The 18700-nt window shown below is 44.0% G+C and overlaps 1 protein-coding gene across 2 annotated transcripts in view; it reads right to left on the bottom strand.

Annotated features, from left to right (window-relative positions):
- Positions 1-4137: 4137 nt before the first annotated feature.
- The window catches only part of DPY19L2 (dpy-19 like 2), an 85028-nt gene continuing 70465 nt past the window's right edge, over positions 4138-18700 (bottom strand). The window contains exon 20 of one of the 2 annotated variants that reach the window (XM_014585764.1): positions 4138-6112. In XM_014585764.1, coding sequence (XP_014441250.1) covers positions 5770-6112 — 343 coding nt within the window. In that variant the 3' untranslated portion in view covers positions 4138-5769. The remainder of the gene's footprint in view (positions 6113-18700) is intronic. The other variant, XM_006143030.2, reaches the window with a different exon arrangement.

The following is an 18700-nucleotide window of genomic DNA, read 5'->3' as shown; positions in this document are numbered from 1 at the left end:
GGCCTAACAGCAAAGACCTTGAGGACAAGGCTGGGCTGCGGAAGCGAGGTCTCACCCCGGAGGTCACTTTAATGCCGTGACGACGCCCCGGGATACGGTGCCTTCACCATACGTGCAGGGCAAAGGGGACTGGGGTGCGAATAGCTATGGCGGAGTACGGCACGGCGTGGGCGGCCGGCGCTTTATTTCAAACGCCTGTGAACCACGACCCAGCCGTTCGAGGGGCTGTACTCCTGGCCCACGCGTGCGCATCTGCTCACTGGGAGTCTCCCACCTTCCCTAATGAACAGGAGCTGCTGTCACACAGTAAAGTCTACAGGAAAACGGAAAGGCCAGCAGGTGGCCAGGGGCTGAGGAGCTGAGTCCCACACGGCTGACCATGCAGTTCAAGTCCTGGACCCAGCGGCTTGAAAACACGCTGACTGCACTGTGTATGCCCACAGTCCCAGAAAGAGAGATGGAGAAGGGACCGTGGCATGACCATTCCCCTGGAAGGACGCCCTGCTTCCCTCTTACTCCCTGTCCAGGGAGTGAGTGCACATGCCCTCAGGGGAATTTTTAAAAATCAAAATAATCAAATAACCAAATAGCTTTTTCCTTCAGTTCGTGCTTCTCGGCAAGGCATAGTCACACCATCAGCCATCCGCGGAAACAAAGCAGCCCACCGCACACGGGAGTGGGGTCGGGCGCTCCCTGGCTAGCACGGCCGGCCCTCGGCCCCAGCAGCTCGGAGCCTTGCTAGCCCCAGAGAACCCGAGGGGGCCAGGCGTGGCAGCAGAGCCAACGTTGGAGAGCCTGGGTACGTGAGACCTCGCAGGACAGACGTCCCCACTGAAGGGCCAGAGCTGGGACACTGTGTAGTCGTCACCAAGCCAAGAGGCCGACAGGACGGCTGCGCCCCCGGCCTCTCCAGCGGCCCCTCCTGGCAGTGGCCACCAGCCTGCACAGGGACTGATGGCACGTGTGTCCACACCGTCCTGCGTCTCCACACACGCGCACGTGTGTCCACACCGTCCTGCGTCACCACACACGTGCACCCCCCCCGGCGCCCTCCCCGGCCAGTGCCCCCCAGCCTGCACAGGGACTGATGGCACGTGTGTCCACACCGTCCTGCGTCTCCACACATGCGCACATGGTGCCTCTGTGCCGTCCTGCGTCTCCACACACGCGCACGTGTGTCCACACCATCCTGCGTCACCACACACGTGCACGTGTGTCCACACCGTCCTGCATCTCCACACACGTGCACGTGTGTCCTCTGTGCCGTCCCGCGTCTCCACACATGTGCACATGCACGGGTTCACATGCTCCCCCCACATTGCGTTTGAATTCCTGCGGCCGAGGGCGCTCAGCGCTCTTTCGCTCCCGAGCGGTCGGGGTGGGAGTACTTCATCTCCCCTTCTCCTGGCGGCTCGGGTCAGCTCTGCCCTTGACTCAGAGCGAGTAGAGTGACGCTGTGTGAACGCTCTCGCAGTGGGTTTCCCTGTTTACAAACGCTTCTCTAGGTGGGCTTAGCTGCAGGACTGCACTCCAAGCTTTCTGGGTAGTGACGAGTGATTTCCGGGGAGACGTGACCTCGCCAGGATTCACGCTCCTACCGCAGTTCACCAGACTCGCTGCGCCCTGTCCTCCGGGCCTCACTGACGGACGCACGTTTGGCCACGCGGCTTTAATCTTTTCCCTATTTTCTTCTCGATGTTATAAAGGTCTGCCCTTCTCATTTAGGTCCTTGTCCTTTCTTAATTTGCTTTTTGTGCGTGAAGTAATATACCTACCTACCACATTTTCTTTAGAACATTTCCTTGTATTTCTCATAAAGAGACTCTTCAAAGGCAGATTTTTCTGGCCCCTTGTCTCTACTCGTAACGCTTTTGAGGAGAGCTCATGGACTGATTGAAGACCGTGCAGAGCTGCAGAGCTGCAGGGAAGTGCACTTTATTAAGTTCTGTGCTTTCTAATTTTTTCTAAATATTATTTTTCAACAGAACTTTGCATTTTCCATCTGTCAAGTGTCTCCTCCCCTCGCACCTAACTTTAAAAGCATGCTTGCTTGCTTTCTTCTTTTTTGAGGAATTTTTGCTGTAGGGTGCATGTGCTTTCCTTTCCAGAGAGGCAGAAGGGAAGAAATCACCCCCATCCCAAAGTGGATGGCCACGCTGCAATCCCTTGTCCTCCATTCTCCTCTCAGGATTTTTGGCACACATGCACATGAGCCCAGTGTGAGTTTCAAGCCACCGGATATGGGACTTGAACCCCAGTTGACCACATGGGAGTCCAGTGCCTTAACTGCTACACCACCTGCTGGTCCCTAAAATACACTTCCTAAAGAATAAAAAGATGGTCGGTTTTTATTGGAAATTGAATAAATGAAATTTTGAATAGTGAATATCATTTTGCACCTCATAAATTAGAAAACGCATTTTAGTGAAATTCACCAGTGAGTGCACTGAGGAACGAACACTGGCCCTCAGTCACGTGTAACCCTTCTGCATTTAATTTAAAATATAGCTTTATCCTGGCCTGGTGTCTTGAAAATTCACAGCAGGTGCATGTGCGCTTCTGCCCGAAATCCCAGGACAATGGCGGAGGGATTTCAGCACGGCCTTCCCAGGCGTGGATTTCTTGCTTTCTGTCTCCCCCACAAGCGCACATGCCCTACAGCAAAAGTCTCTCTTAAAAAAAGAGAAAAGTGAGCTTTATAGAATCTATCCTATGAAAACAATTTTAAAATAAGAAAAACTCACTGTGCTAAAATATACACTGCAGTGTTTTATGGGCGTACACAAAGTAGCAAAAATGAAAAAGGCTCAACAATGATTAGGTAACACACACACACACACACAAATGAGACATCACATAGCTGCTAAAGTTGTTGATCTAAAACAATCGCATTTCATATTTACTATGCTTAGGGCAAAACAAAACGGTTTAAAACTACATTAAAAGAAAAACAGGCAAAAAAATGGTTAGGGGCTGAACAGTGGCACAGCAAAAGGACACACCATCCTGCAAGGCAGCCCACGTGGGAAGGTTGCTGGTTCAAGTCCGGACCTCCCTGCACACAGGGGGCACAGGCATGCCCGTGAGGCAGGGTGGCTGAAGGTGGGGCGTGGGTCGCGGCACTACCCGGCCGCTGGGGCGCTGCTCCTGTCCTCCCTCGCTTGTGGAAGAAGTGGTGCACAGCTAGAAGGGCGAGGGAAGCCGTGAGAGGGCGGTAGTGCCTACTGGAGGCTTCCCTCTCACACGCATTCTTTTTTCAAGACTAATGTTCTATAAGTTTGTATTGCTTGTGTGGTAGAAAACATGTGAGATACAATTTCATTATCAAAATTAAAAGTACTCAGTTTGGGGAATGTGGCATTGATGCAAAGTATTTTAAGAGAATTTGCTCACATGCACATGCGCTCACAGGAGGGAGAGAGGAGAGAGGAGAGAGCGCACCCCTCCGTGGGAAGGGTCACACTGCGGCCTTCACCTCCCTCCTGGGCACACACATGCACCCAGCTTGTTTCTCAAGGTGCCGAGTCCAGGACTCGAACTGCGAAGTCAGTCACGCATGAGCCAGCCACTGTAAGTGTTTCTGACACCGTGTGCCTCCTGCCAGCTGGATGGAGGACAGGACGCGGGGGCAGGCGGGCGGGCACTGCTAGACGTGGCTGCGCATCGACCCGCAAATCCATGGCAGGAGCCCCCTCGGGGGCAGGAGTTCCCGCCATGCAGTGCTCGCATGCACCACGCACTTGCACACAGCATGCACCCTGCCAGTGGAGAGCTGAGTTCTGACTTACAGGTGATGAGGCTGAAACTCACGAAGTAGGTAACGTGGCCGAGCGTGGCACGGTGCCAGCACAGAGTAAGTGCTTAATTAAGAGCCTCTGAGCAGACACTAGGTGTACGCTAAGGGACGAGCCAGGAGTCAGACCCAGGTGTGTTGTGTCACGTGGCCGGCACTGTCCCCAGGGACACTGCCTTCCGTCTGAGACTATGTGAGCCAGTTACGGGGACAGAAACCAGCGCGGATGTACCACAGGGCCCAGAAACACAGCTACCTATGGCTCCCACCTCCATCCTAAAACGATTTCAGTTTTGAAATGGGTACTTGGTAAAAGATGAGAAAAGATAGAAAATACACGGAGGAGCTTCCAGGGCATTTTTAATCATTCAGCGTGCACAGTCCATGAAAGTAACGCGCTCACATGAAAGCATCAGACACCCGTGGGTCATTTCATTAGCCAAGAACACTCGTGCTTCTCATTGAATTCTACCAAGTTCTTTAAAATGCTTCCTATTACCCTAAGTGTGTTACTTTAATTTTATTAATGTTACATGTTATCTTTTCCCTTCTTTGCCCCAGACTTATGCTAAAACAAATCACTTGAAAATGTGAAATGAACGTGGCTCGCTTTCTGAGCTGCTTCGTCTCCTGCATCAAAATATCTTACAGCTATAGAAGCTGAAAATATTCATTATGTAAATATACCTGTATTGAATACTTTATTAAATAGAGCTCTTCTTTAAAAAAAAATAAAACAACTTCTACCAACTACTTTAAAAGATTTCCTATGAAAACATCATTTAAAATCTGCTATTTTATTTTTTATGAAGGTTAGGTGTTATGTCTCTCCCTTCTTTACCCCATACTTATACCAAAACAAATGATCTGAATAAAATTTAAAAAGTGCCATGCTTTTGATCTGTTTTACTGAGAAATACCTCTGCCGTTTTTGTTGTATATGGTCACCCGCTTACTGTAAGTGAGTACCCTGGAATTATGCCATTCTGCTATCCAGTGCAGAGGGCCAAAACATGTAAGGGGATGGTACAAACTTCAAGATGACTAATTTAAAGCAGATGCATAGATGCATATTCAAGTGCTACACATGTAGATCTGGTCTATTTAAATTTACCAAGAAGGGGAAGAGTGTCTATGCTTTGCATTCGGCAGCTACACCCTTATGATAACTAATTACCACTTCTCAAAGCACTGCTGTTGGGTAGGTCTTACTGGAGGGGAAGGCTTATAAAACATGAGCTTCCTCCTGGAAAACTGAAAATACAAACAGACTTAAAAAAATATGATATTACATATTCAAGATGGTGGCCTGAAGGGAAGACTATCCAACAAGCGATAGGGCCATCAAATGGAAAGACCTTCGCTCTGCCCAAGATCTAGAGTCTGAGACTTGCATTTGATACATTTAGCTGGATTTTGTTTTCTGATTATACTTAACCACCAAACTGGGTTGTGTACCATAGCAATTTTTATTTACCTGGATATTAAAAGAAAAGTGACTGGATTCTAAAGACAAATTAATAATGTTGAGTTTAAATGAAAAATTTCTCAGTGGAAAATACTTATCTTGTTGGGTAAATACATTTCAAATGATTAAAGACATTACACAAAGTAAGCTGCTTCTATAAATAGTTTAACTTGAAATAATTTTTTAAAAAGTTAATGAAAGCTATGAAGAAGAGGACTAGTCAAAGCAAAAGGCACCTTAGCAGACACACACTTGTCTCCTCACAGAGGCAGAGGTTGGGATGGCTCTTGGGGCCTACAGGAGGGTCGCTTCAGCCCGCGCCCCTTCCGTCCCAGCGCCTGCCTGAGCTGGCACGCTCAGTACCAGGGAAAGCCAGGAGCAGCCCACCTCGCTGTATAAAGCACACTCACACCCTTGAGTTAAGACAGCTCGTCGCTCTTTTCCATACGTTTTTCTAAAACACTCTAAGCTGAAGAATTGCTCATACACTACAAAACGACTGAATCGTTTATATGATGAGCTTGGTAAGCTGACATTGAACAGAAAAACAAGGAAGGAATTTATCTTTGGTAGTGAGAAAACCTTCAGATGGTTTGTGTTCTCTTCTTTCCACGTGAAGGGTCTTGATGGCTCCACGTGAGCAAGCCATGGAGGGGAGGCTTCCAGCGCTCTTCCCGCCCGCCGCGCTCAGTTCACTCTCAGGACGCGGTACATGCTGTTCTGGAACACCGGGGTGAAGTACGGCCTCGGGTCCTTGAGCAGGACGCTGCACAGGGGTGGGCGGGCGGCGTTGGAGGGGTCTTCCACATCCCAGATCTCCAGCATACTGCAACCGGGCCTGGAAGCACAAGCTGCATCCATCACCAGCACACTCACGCCAAGGGACTCGTCCCTCGCAAAGTATCGCCTAGGCTTTCAGAAGCGAACGTGCTTAACAAACATTTTAAGCTTCATTTTCTAAAAATAACTTCAACATTAAGAACTGATAAAAATGAAAAAAATTCAGGTATATTTCATTTTCGTGCCTCATGCAACCAAATGATGAAACGAAGCCTCATAGTAAACATGACCAATGCACATTCAGGAACATGCACGTTCGGGTACATGTATGTTCAGCAACACACACGTTCAGTGCCATGCATGTTGGGTAACATGCATGTTCAGCAATCTGCACATTTGGTAACGTGTGTTCAGTAACATGCGCCTTCAGTAACATGCATGTTCAGAAGTCCATGTTCAAGGGGAGCCCTGGTGGGCAGCTGCACGGCAACACTCCGTGATGCTGAGGCCCTGTGGGGGGTTTCGGTCCCTGTCCTGAGGCCTTCCTGTGCGTGGCAGGTGCATGCACACTCATGGTGCTGGCAGAGGCCGGGGCAGCTTCTCTGTGTGATAAGATCTCTCTTTCTGTATCCCTCTCTCATGAAGAAGTAAATAAACATTTGCTAAAAGGAACTTATACCTAAAAGCATTTACATTTCCAAATGAAGTACAAATAGGCATCATTCTAAATGCCATTAGCACGCAAACATAAGCACCTTTATAGTGGAGTGGGACTAGTTAAAGGGAGGTAAACCAAACTCCTGATGGATTTCGCACTCGAGAGTGCGAGCTGCTTTGGGTTCGCATGCCAACCTGTTGTCCAAGGAAAGGAGGCTCTTCTGACAGTGTGTCCCCCCCCCCCACCCTTTCCCATTCAGACACTCGGAGTGGCTAAATGGGACAATATTTCTCACTAGTGAGGAGCCCAGCAAGGGGAAAGAAGTCAGGCAAAATTGCTTCCTAATTTCTGCGACATTTATATTGAGGTATAATTTATGCACAACAAACTCACTTGTTTTCTGTGCAAAGTCTGATGCATGTGGGCAGGTGTGTTTGGCTGCGCGAATGCCATTCCAATCACAACGTGGAAAACTAGCATTGCCCAGCCAGGTCCTCTGCGCTCTGAACACACCCAGGCAGCCAGCTACCTTTCTGCATCCCAGCTTTGCATGCTCCAGAATTTCAAACATATACCTGGCCGGTGGGCTTTTGCTTCCTGCCCGGTGGGCTTTTGCTTCCTGCCCTTCAATTTTGCATGTTGTATTGCACCATGCCCTGGGGGCTGCTGTCCTCGCGACCGTTATTAGACTCATCGCTGCTGTTCCGATTGCTGAGCAGCCACTTCACTGTGCGGAAGGACCACAATCTGCCCATCCGTTTGCAGGTTAATGCACATTTGAGATGTGATAATGAACAATGCTGCTGTCAACATCCGTATGGAGAGATACAGAGACAGAGAGAGACAGCAAGAGAGCATGCCCCCAGAGAGGCTTAATGTCACAGTCCACCCTCAGTGTCACAGGCAAGGACGTGCCTGGCCTCCCGCGGGTGGAGCCTGGAACTCCCCCACGCGGCAGTTTTTCAGAGCATCCTGTCTCACCGCTGTGTCACTGTCTGCCTGCCATCCCACATCCGCATGTGTTATGTTTTCACTTCCATTGAGTTCAAATGTTTTCTAATCTCTCTTATAACTTTTATCTTTGGCACAAGGGTTACGAGTGTCATGGCAGGAGTCATGATATTGATAACAGACAAAAGAGACTTTAGGACAGAAAGAGTAAAAAGAGATTTTACAAAAGGACAGTACCTCCTTCTAAAATGGTTAATCCAGCAACAATCATACATTTTTATGCACCCCATGCCAGGGCAGACAAATATGTAAAAGAAAGACTGCTGCATCTAAAGTGAGACACAGATGGCAACTCACTAACTGTTGGGGGTTTCAACTCCCACTGTCATCACCTCTGGCAGGTCAACTAGACAAAAAATTAACAAAGAGACACAGGAGCAAAATGATACCATAAACCAAATGAACCTGACAGACATACATAGAGAGCATTCCAGCCAGCAACTATAAAATACACGTTTTTTCTTATCTCCATGTGGAACATTTTCAAAGACTGACCACATAATAGGCCACAAAACAAGCCTCTACAAATCTGAAAGTATAGAAACTATACCCAGTATCTTCTCTGACCATACGGAATTAAAATTGAACTCAACCGCAGAAAGAGCACTTGAAAATACGCAAGAAGATAGAAACTGAACAACCTTCTCCTGAATGACTTTCAAACTACTGTAGAAGTTAAGACTGAAATCAAGAGGTTCACTGAAACCAACACTGAACACACCACTCTCCATAACCTTTAGGAGACAGCAAAAGCGGTCACAAGAGAGAAATTCATAGCCATTAGAACTCATAGGAAAAGAAAGGTGGCAAACAAATAACATCACATCTCAAGTAACTGGAAAAGCAACAACAGAAAAACACCCAAAGAAACAGAAGAAAGGAAAAAGTAAAGATTAGAGCTGAAATAAATGAAATAGAAAATAAGAGAACTATACCCCCCAGAAAAAAAAAAAAGTCAAGAAAAAAATAAGCTGGTTTTTTTTTTTTTTTTGTGTTTTTTAGAGAAAAAAAAAAAAATGTTGTTTTTTTTTTTTTTTTTTTTTTTTTTTTTTTTTTTTGCTGGGGAGGATAAACAAACTTGACAAACCATTAGCTAGACTAATCAAGAAAAATAGAGAATGGGACTAGGTAGATAAAGATGGTAACGAAGATGGTAATATCACAACTGATATATAAGAAGTACAAACATTGTGAAAGAATACTACAAGCAAGTATATGCCAGCAAACTACAAAACCTAGATGACAGAAATAAATTTCTAGATACATACAGGTTACCTAGGCTGAATCAGGATGAAACAGAAACCTGAACAGACCAATAACAAGTGGTAGGATTGAATCAATAATAGTCTCCCAACAAAGAGCCAAGGTCCAGATAGATTCACTTCTGAATTCTACAAAACTTTAAAAAAAGAGCTAACCTCAATTCTCCTCAAACTATTTCTGAAGATTCAAAAGAAAGGAACACTCGCCCTTCCAAATCCGTTCTATGAAGTCTCCATTATCTTGATACCAAAACCAGACAAGGACATAAACAAAGAAAGAAAACTATAGGCCAATATCCCCAATGAATACTGATGTGAAAATCTCAACAAGTTACTAGCAAACTGAATCCAACGGTACGTTAAATAGATTATACACCTCAACCAGGTAGGCTTTACCCCAGGGATGCAAGGATGGTTCAACCTATGCAAAGCAATAAATGTAACACATCACATTAACAGAAAGAAAGATGAAAAACCATATGATCATATCTGTATATGCAGAAAAAACATTTGATAAAATACAACATCCCTTCATGATCAAGGCTCTCAGCAAAATAGGCGTAGGGACATTTCTGAACACAATAGAAGCTAGATAGGACAGACACATTGTGAACATCATACTAAGTGGGGAAAAGCTGAAAGCTTTCCTACTAAAAACTGGAGCAAGATAAAGCTCCTACATTCTCCACTCCTTTTCAACATAATGCTGAAAGTCCTAGCCAATGCAATCAGACAAAAGAGCAAAATGGAAGGCACTCAGATAGGAAAAGAAACTAAACTACTCCTATTTGCAGATGGTATGATCATATACATAGAAAATTCAAAGGGACCTATGAAAAAACTCCTAGAAGTGGTAATGAATTCAGTAAAGTGGCAGAATACAAAATCAATATACAACGATCTATAGTATTTTTAGACACTACCAAGAAATACACCAAGATAGAATTGAAGAAAGGAATCTCATTTACTATCACCACAAAATGAATAAGATACCTAGGAATAAACCTAACCAAAGAAGTAAAAGACCTCTACAGGAAAACTATAAAAAACTGAGAGAGAAATTGATACTGACACAAGAAAGAAAGAAAGAAAAAGGAAGAAAGAAAGAAAGAGAGAAAGACAGACATAGATATCCCACGTTATTGGGTTAGAGAAATCAATATAACCAAATGTCAGTTCTACCCAAATTAATTTATACAGTCGATGCAATTTCAATATAATTGCCAATTACATTCTCTCTCTCTATATATATATATATAGAAAAAAAAGTCAGTTATACAATCTGTCTGGAATAATAAAAGACCCCTTATTGCCAAGGTAATACTGTGAAAAAATAATAAAATAGAAGGCATCTCATTACCCCACTTCAAAACATATTACCCAGTGGTAATAATCAAAACAACATAGTACTAGCACAAAAATAGACACATAGACCAATGAAACAGAATAGAGAATCCGGAAATAAACCCCAAATCATACAGCCAACTAATCTTTGACAAAGGGTACAAGACAATGCAGTGGAGAAAAGAAAGACTTTTTTAGCAAATGGTGCTGGAAGAATTGAATATTCATGTGTAAAAAAAGGAAACAGCTTAACAAGAATCACTATTAACAAGAATCAACTCAAAATTGATCAAAGATTTAAATATAAAGCCTACAACTGGGAAAAAGTCGGGGGAGCCTGGGGAAAACTCTCAAAGACATTAGAGTAAGCAAAGATTATTTAACAAGACCCCTAAAGCACAGGCAATAATCCCCAAAATAGACAACTGAGATTACATCAACCACGAACCTTTCTCACAGCAAAGAAAACTATAATTAGAGTGAAAAGACAACATTTGAAATGGAGGAGAATACTTGCAAATTATTCCTGACAAGGAACTGATAATCGGAGTTTATAAGGAACTCAAGCAGCTCACCCATAAAAAATGAACAATCCAATTTAAAAATGAGTGAATGAATTGAATAGACAACTCTCCAAAGGAGATTTATAAATGTCCAAATGGCATATGAAAAGTGTTCGAAGTCTCCTAGGAAATGCAAATTAAAACCACAACAAGATATCATTTAACCCCAGTTAGAATGGCTAGGATCAAAAGAAATAAAGAACAAGAGCTGGCAAGGCTATGATGAAAAGGAGATACTCCTACATGGCTGGCGGGAATGTAAATTAGTACCACCTCTGTGGAAAACAACATGGAGGTTTCTTAAAAACCTACAAACAGAACTACTATGTGACCCAGCATTCCCATTCATTGGTATTTACTCAAAGAACAGGAAAACACTTCATTGGAAAGACACCTGGATGTCCATTTTTATTGCAACATTATTCACAATGACTAAAACATGGAATCAATCTAAGAGTTCATAAACTGATGACTGGGTTGAAAAACTGGCACATACATACTATGGACTATTACTTAGCCATAAGAAACAATGAGTCCCTATCATCTGATTAAAAGAGAATGAATATAGAAGACTTAATGTTGAGTGAAGTGAGCCAGACTTTGAAAGATACACACTGTATATCCCCACTCCTTATGTAGCAAATGTCTGTACTCCAGCAGAAATAGAAAGACCTGAAGATATGATAGTAGAGAGTGTAAGTGTAGACACCAGAGACAGAAAAGGGAGAGTGGACAGCAGAATGTGGATGGTAGAGGTTGGATGTGAGGTGCAGAAGGAAGAAATATTTGACAGACAAAAGAATGTAATGTTCTCTGTTGAAAAAGATATATATATTGTATATATCATGGTGGGGACTTGATTTACGATATGAAATTAATCAGAAAATTAAAAAATTATCAATTTGTGGGAACCAGCAGTTAGTGTAATGGCTATGTCGCTGGATTCCCACGTAGTCGACCGCAGTTCGCGTCCCGGACCCGGTGGCTTAGAACTCATGCCGGGCGCGTGTGCGTGCGTGCCCAAGATCCCAAGAGGAGAATGGAGGAGAAGGGATTGCGGTGTGGCCATTCCTCCTGGGGGATGATTTCTCACTTTCTGTCTCTATGTTTCTCTCTGTCTGGCGAGCTTACGCGCCCTATAGTGAAAGCCTCTCAAAGAAAAATTATAAATTTGTAAAAAATTAAAACGTATGTTGTTCAACTCCCAGTTATTTAGAAAATTTCCATATTTCTTTCTGTTTTTGATTACTAATTCAATTGTTGCCAGAGAATATATAATATAATCCCAACTGTTTTGAAAGCCTTGAGATTTGTACTCCAGCCTGTCGGGTACGTTGCTCTGGCACTTGAAAAAAATGAGAAGAAGATGTATCTGCTGACTCGAGCAGTTTCACATAAGTGTCAACTGGGCTATGTTGGTTGAGAGTGTTCAAATAGTCTATCCTTGCAGAGAGATTTTGTGTCATGTTTTGCATGTTTATTGAGAGATAATTATTGAAATCTCCAAGTAAGTTTGTTGGTCTCTTCTACTTCAGAGTTCTGTCAGTTTGTGCTTCCTATGCTTTGTAACTCTCTTTCATGTTCATCTGCATTCCTAATCATTACATCTTCCTGCTGTTTGAGCAGGTCAGCATTTTAAAATGCCATTCTTTGTTGCTAGTATTAATTCTTGTCTTAGCATCTATTTTACCTGATATTAACACAATGTACTTCAGCTTTCATGTTCACTCACATGGAATATTTCCTGATCCTTTCTCCTTTAATCAATACTCATATCTGTATTTAAAACCCACCTTTTTTTTTTTCAAGAGATTTTTTGTTGAAGGGCATGTGTGCTCACCAGAGAGACAGAGAGAAAGAAGGTACAAAATCACTCCCCAGAGGGGATGGCCGTGCCGAAACTCCTCCTCCATTCTCCTCTCAGGATTTTGGGCATGCACACAGGCCTGGCGTAAGTTTGAAGCTGCCAGGTCATGACTCCAACCGTGGTCGGCCAGGTAAGAGTCCAGCGCCTCAACCACTGTGCCATTTCCTGGCCCCTATGACGCACCTCTTGAAGACACTCCATAGAAAGGCTTTGCTCTTGCACTTGGTCTGTCAAGCTCTGCGCCTGGTCCCCACTCACTTCCGTAATTACTGATACGGTTTGGCTTAGGCCTGACACTATCTCTTTTTTTTTCCTTCTATTTTTTTCATTTCTTTTTGATCCTCTATTTCTCTTTCTTGCCTTCTTTAATATCAAGCAAAAAGTTTTTCACATGAGATTCAATTCATCTATTATGTATGTTAATATTTGGGGCCTTTTTTTTCCTAGTAGATACTCTGAGGGTTACAGCAAGCGTCCAACGTATCAGCTGACTTCACATTAAAATTCAGGTCAGCCTCTGTGTTAGCAAACTGGACGGCCAGGTTGGAAGCTACGTGCCAGCTGTGCTTCATGTCCCAGCCTCGTAGGATCTTTTTTTTTTTTTTTTTGGAGAGGTTTTTCGCTATAGGGCGCGTGCGCTCACCAGACAGACAGAGAGAGACAGAGACAGAAAGCGAGAAATCACCCCCCAGGGGGGATGGTCATGCCGCAATCCCTTCTCCTCCATTCTCCTCTCGGGATCTTGGGCACGCATGCACACGTGCCTGGGGTGAGTTTTAAGCCACCGGGTACGGGACTCGAACCGCAGTTGACTACATGGGAGTCCAGTGACATAGCCATTATGCTAACTGCTGGTTCCCACCTCGTAGGATCTTTAGAGCTGGAGGCCTGCAAGGGGGCATCTGGCCTGACCACGCCCCATGGAGGGTCGCTTCTCTCTGTCCCCTGTGCACACATAAGCTCTATCATGAATACTTAAAAAAAATGGATTATTTTCAGTAAATTATAAATTTTATTTCCATTTACTCCATTTTGTGCTATCACTGATATGTACATTGGATCTATTTATATTATAAACTAAAACATACAATGGTGTGGGGCCAGCAGTTAGCGTAACGGCTATGTCGCTGAATTCCCATGTAGTCGACTGTGGTTCGAGTCCCGGACCCGGTGGCTTAAATGCAATCCCGGCACGTGTGCATGCGTGCCCAAGGTCCCAAGAGGAGAATGGAGGAGAAGGGACTGTGGTGTGGCCATCCCCCCTGGGGGGGTGGTGATTCCTCACTTCCTAGCTCTCTGTCTCTCTTTCTGGCGAGCGCATGCGCCCCATAGCATAAACCTCTCCCCCAAAAAAGAAAAAGAAAAAAATCCTAAAAAATGAAAAAAAAATACAATGGTGTTATCTTTGCTTCAAATAATGTCTTATAGTTTCAGAGGAGGAAAATATATACTGATTAATATCCACATACTTACCATTTCTAGTTCATTTTCTCTATTTCCTGTGTATCTCGAATTACCATCTGGCAGCATTTTTTGTGTTCTTAAAAGATTTCCAGTTTATTTAAATCTTTTCATTTTTTCTTTTTAGGTTTTTGTCACAGGATATGCGCTCACTGAAGAGAGACAGAGAGAGAGAGAGAGCCATCACCCCCAGGGGGATGGCCATGCTGCAATCCCTTCTCCTGCACTCTCTTCTTTGGATTTTGGGTACGCACACACACGCGCCCTGTGCGATCTTCCAAGACAGCGGGTACGAGACATAAACCACAGTTGGCCACATGGGAGAGTCCAGCGTCTTAACCAGCACACCACCTGCTGGCCTCGAAGTCTAGCAATCTTGAAGTCTGTTAGAATCAAGTGATCTTAAATTCTGTTGACCTCAAAGTCGTCACTAGCCTTCATTTTTAAAGACAGTTTCTGTAAATATAGAACTCTTGACTCTTTTCCTGCCACATCTATGTATTTCAACTATGTCGTCGTGAAATTCAGAAGTCTACGTGGCAAATCAGTTTTCTCATGCTACTTGTATAATTGTTCTTCGTTTTCAACAGTTCGACCATGATGTGCCCTGATTTCCTTCAGGTCTATTCTAATCAAATTTGGTGAGCTTGGTGGGCCTCTAAGCTAACGGCCTTTACCAGCCTTGAGGAATTCTGGCCAACATTTCTCCAGTTAATTCTTCTGCCTTCTTTTTTCTTTCATTCCTCTGGTACTAATAGTACACATCTGCTGAATTACTTGATGTTCTGTGACTTGGGTTATTTTTTGTTCATCTTTTTGAATTTTGTTATTTGGATTGGCTACTATTTCATGAGCAACCATCGAGTTCACGGATTGTTTTGTTTTCATCTCATAACTACCGTAGAGTACATTCAAAGAATTTTCATTTTATTACTATACTCTCCAGCTAGAGTTTCCATTTTTGATGGGGTGTCTTTTTCTCTGTTGAGATTATCTCTCCATTCACTAACTCCATGTTTTTCTTTCATTCTTTGAACACGCTGTCCTCAGTATTTTAATATATTTATAATGGTGGTTTGCGGTCTTTGGCTACTAGGTCTAACATCGGGGTTTACTTGAATCAGTTTCCATTGCATCTTTTTTCAACGTATTCATCTGCTTTCTCTCTCGCTCATTTACTTATTTACTCACTCATTTTTGCATGTCTGGTAACTTTCCTTGGAAAACCGGTGCTGTGTCGTGGCTCCTGGAACCCGTCCTGCCCTCTGGCTGACCGCTGCAGTTGCGGCTCCAGCAGGTGAGCTTGCCTGGGCTGCTGGTCAGGCCGCGGCGGGTAACCCTGCTGCAGAATCTATACCAAGGTCTCCAGAGCGCCACTAGACACCCTAGGATTTGGTGAATTTAGAGAGTCCAAGTTCGGAAATTTAAAACTGTAATCAAGAATATTTTTCCTAAATATGTCATTTTGAGTTATGTGAAACTTCTAGGTTTTACTAACCCACATAATTCAGGTGTAGCAGCAGAATGCTGAGTCTCGCCTTGTTGTAAGTACAAATCTGTATTTGAGCTAATGAGGATCATCAGAAGCATTTGAAAAATCATTTCAAAAGCTGCTGCAGATATTTAGTTAAAGTGAAAAATCAGGATTCTAAAATATATCATAATTTTAAAAAAATTAGACTCTACTTAAGCAATAGTATAATTTTACTTTTCTGGGTTAAATCATTTTAACTAAGATACCAGGCTTTTTTTTTTTTTTTTTTTAGATTTTGCCACAGGGCATGTACACTGGCCAAAGAGACAGAGACGGTGAGAGAGAAAGTGTGAGAACATCTCCCAGTGACACTGCCGCTCCTTCTCCTCCGTTCTCCTCCCAGGATCTGGGGCATGCACGCACACTTCCTTGGCATGATTTTCAAGCTACCAGGTCTGGGATTTGAACTGCAGTAGGCCATATGAGAGCCCAGTGCCTTAATCACTACACGACCTGCTGGCCTCATATAAGGGTAGTATTTTAATGGAATTCATTTTAAATAAAACTCTTAAAGAATCTCTAGGTACAACTGTAATATAGTGAAACGCGTGGCTTAAAAACAGGCCGTACTGGGACTAGCAGATGGCATGGTGATTAAGGCACTAGACGGGCCCACCTGGCTGACCACAGTTTGAGTCCTGGACCTGGTAACCTGCTTTTTCACTTTCTTTCTTGTTTTTTCCTTTTTTAAAAGCCTGGAAACAGGTTAGTATTCTGTTCAAATAGTAAGTACATGAACCTGTTGACAGCTCAAGACAGGACGAAAAAGCCTAGAAGAAGAGTAGCAATATTTTTGTCAAAAGTCACTGAACGCTGTTTCGCCATTTCAGTCTCACGGCCTTAATCTGTCTCCTGTGTTGCGCCCTCTCTCTCTATCCCTCTTTGGTCAAATTAGAAAATGAATGAATGAATAAGTAAAATAAAATAAATAATTATTAAAAAAATACCATATCATGTTGCACAGGCTTAATACTCACTTAGTTCTCACAACACACCATGCTTCTTCTAAAACATAGTAATTCACATGTAACTCCAACAAACTGTCTCGCACTTCTTTCGCCGATTTTCGACTATATGCAGAATAAACTATTTTTGTCCGGGCCCTTAAAGTTAAAGGACAGGTTAAAAGACATTAAAATGAATGACGTTAAAATGGACTAAACAGATTTCAGCACAAACTGAAAGCTCTGTACTCACTAAATGGAGCGTGGACATACATGACCCAAAACGGTACACGCTATTTTGGGGACAGCAGTTTCCATATCCCCACTTACACTCTGCAGGTCTAAAGCTCACGGCAGTTTGAAATTTTCTTACAGTTCTTGTCTGAGCAGAAATTAGTCGAGGGCTATACCGGTGGCAAGGTAATAGCTCAAGGTATAAACTGTGCTTCGCATAACTCACAAAATAATTCCTCTGCTCTTGGAATACATTCTCACAGGGATGAAATGTAATGAAAACACAGATTTCATTAGATAACTTTATCTGGAGAAGCTCTGAGGAACGCACAAACTGAAGCTGGGTATCTACAGGGCAGAGAGAAATGCACATCCAGGGTGTTAGGACTGGCAGAAAAACATCTGTTTTTTTAGAGAGAGATTTTTACTACAGCGAGCATGTGCTCGCTGGAGAGACAGAGACAGACAGAGAGACAGAAAGTGAGAAATACCCCCTCCCGGGGGGAATGGCCACGCCACAATCCCTTCTCCTCCATTCTCTTCTCAGGATCTTGGGCACGCACGCACACGCACCCGGTGTGTTTTAAGCCGCCAGGTCTGGGACTCCAACTGTGGTCGACTATGTGGGAGTGCAGCGATGTAACCATTACACCAGAAAAACATCTTAACAGACTCTTGAGAAACAGGAACGTTCACCAAAATATGATTCAGGAGAAGATCTGGCCTTACGTAGGAGCTCTTATGAAATCCTGACTGGACTACCATTTATGCTTTAGATATAACTTAGGATTTCAAGCGTTTGCCACATGGAACCACTACAAATAGACATAAAACTTCAGATAATTTGAAGACGTTAACAAGGGTCAAAAATACACTAAAGGAAAAACGTACTCTGACAATTACTGGAATGACCAAAGTAATTTTTAAAAACCAGCCATCTAGGGAAAATAAAAACTTTCAGACCTCAATGGAAAAGAGAGTCCTCACAATCACTTAGCGAAATACCCTAACTTTTCTAAAAGCATGTCATGTTGCAAGTTTCATGCAGACTGTGGTAAGAAAAGGCTAGTCGCTGACCACCAGTAGGAGCTTTGATTTCCTGCATCAGGGGCCTCGTGAAGCCTGGAGCTCAGGTTGGCAACTACGGCCCAGAGCCAAGGGAATTCTCCCTTCTGCTGTTAGGAGTCTTCGTGGAACATGCACATGCACACACACATGCACACGTGTGCACACACAAGAGCTCGCTAAGCCTGCGTCAGAGGTAATAGGTACAGAGACCGGCTGCAGTTACCGGAGCTCTTCAACTTCGCCTGCACGTGAGGACGCGCCACACCTGAGTGTGTAGAACTTTCCCCTCTTCCTAAGAATTGATCGTGACTAACAAGTGAGTCTGGCTGAAGTCACTGGCTCCCACCTCAAGTCTGCATCCTCGTAGTGCGGATGGTTCACAATGGGATGGAGTGTAGACAGCTTGACACTCGCCATGGTAGGCATTGCACCTGCAAACACGGCATCTGGAAGATAGGAGCATGTTCCTTGGCAGCAGGTTTCTTTTTTTTTTGGAGAGGTTTTCGCTATAGGGTGTGTGCGCTCGCCAGACAGACAGAGAGAGACATAGAGACAGAAAGCAAGAAATCACCCCCCAGGGGAGATGGTCAGGCCACAATCCCTTCTCCTCCATTCTCCTCTTGGGATCTTGGGCACGCAGGCACATGCACCCAGCGTGAGTTTTAAGCCACCGGGTCCGGGACGCGAACCGCGGTCGACTACGTGGGAGTCCA

The sequence above is a fragment of the Tupaia chinensis genome, unplaced genomic scaffold (assembly GCF_000334495.1).
Source record: "Tupaia chinensis unplaced genomic scaffold, TupChi_1.0 Scaffold000088_1, whole genome shotgun sequence".
NCBI classification, from domain to species: Eukaryota; Metazoa; Chordata; class Mammalia; order Scandentia; family Tupaiidae; genus Tupaia; species Tupaia belangeri.
Note: the sequence above shows the minus strand (reverse complement) of the source record. Positions and strands in the feature narration are given on the sequence as shown.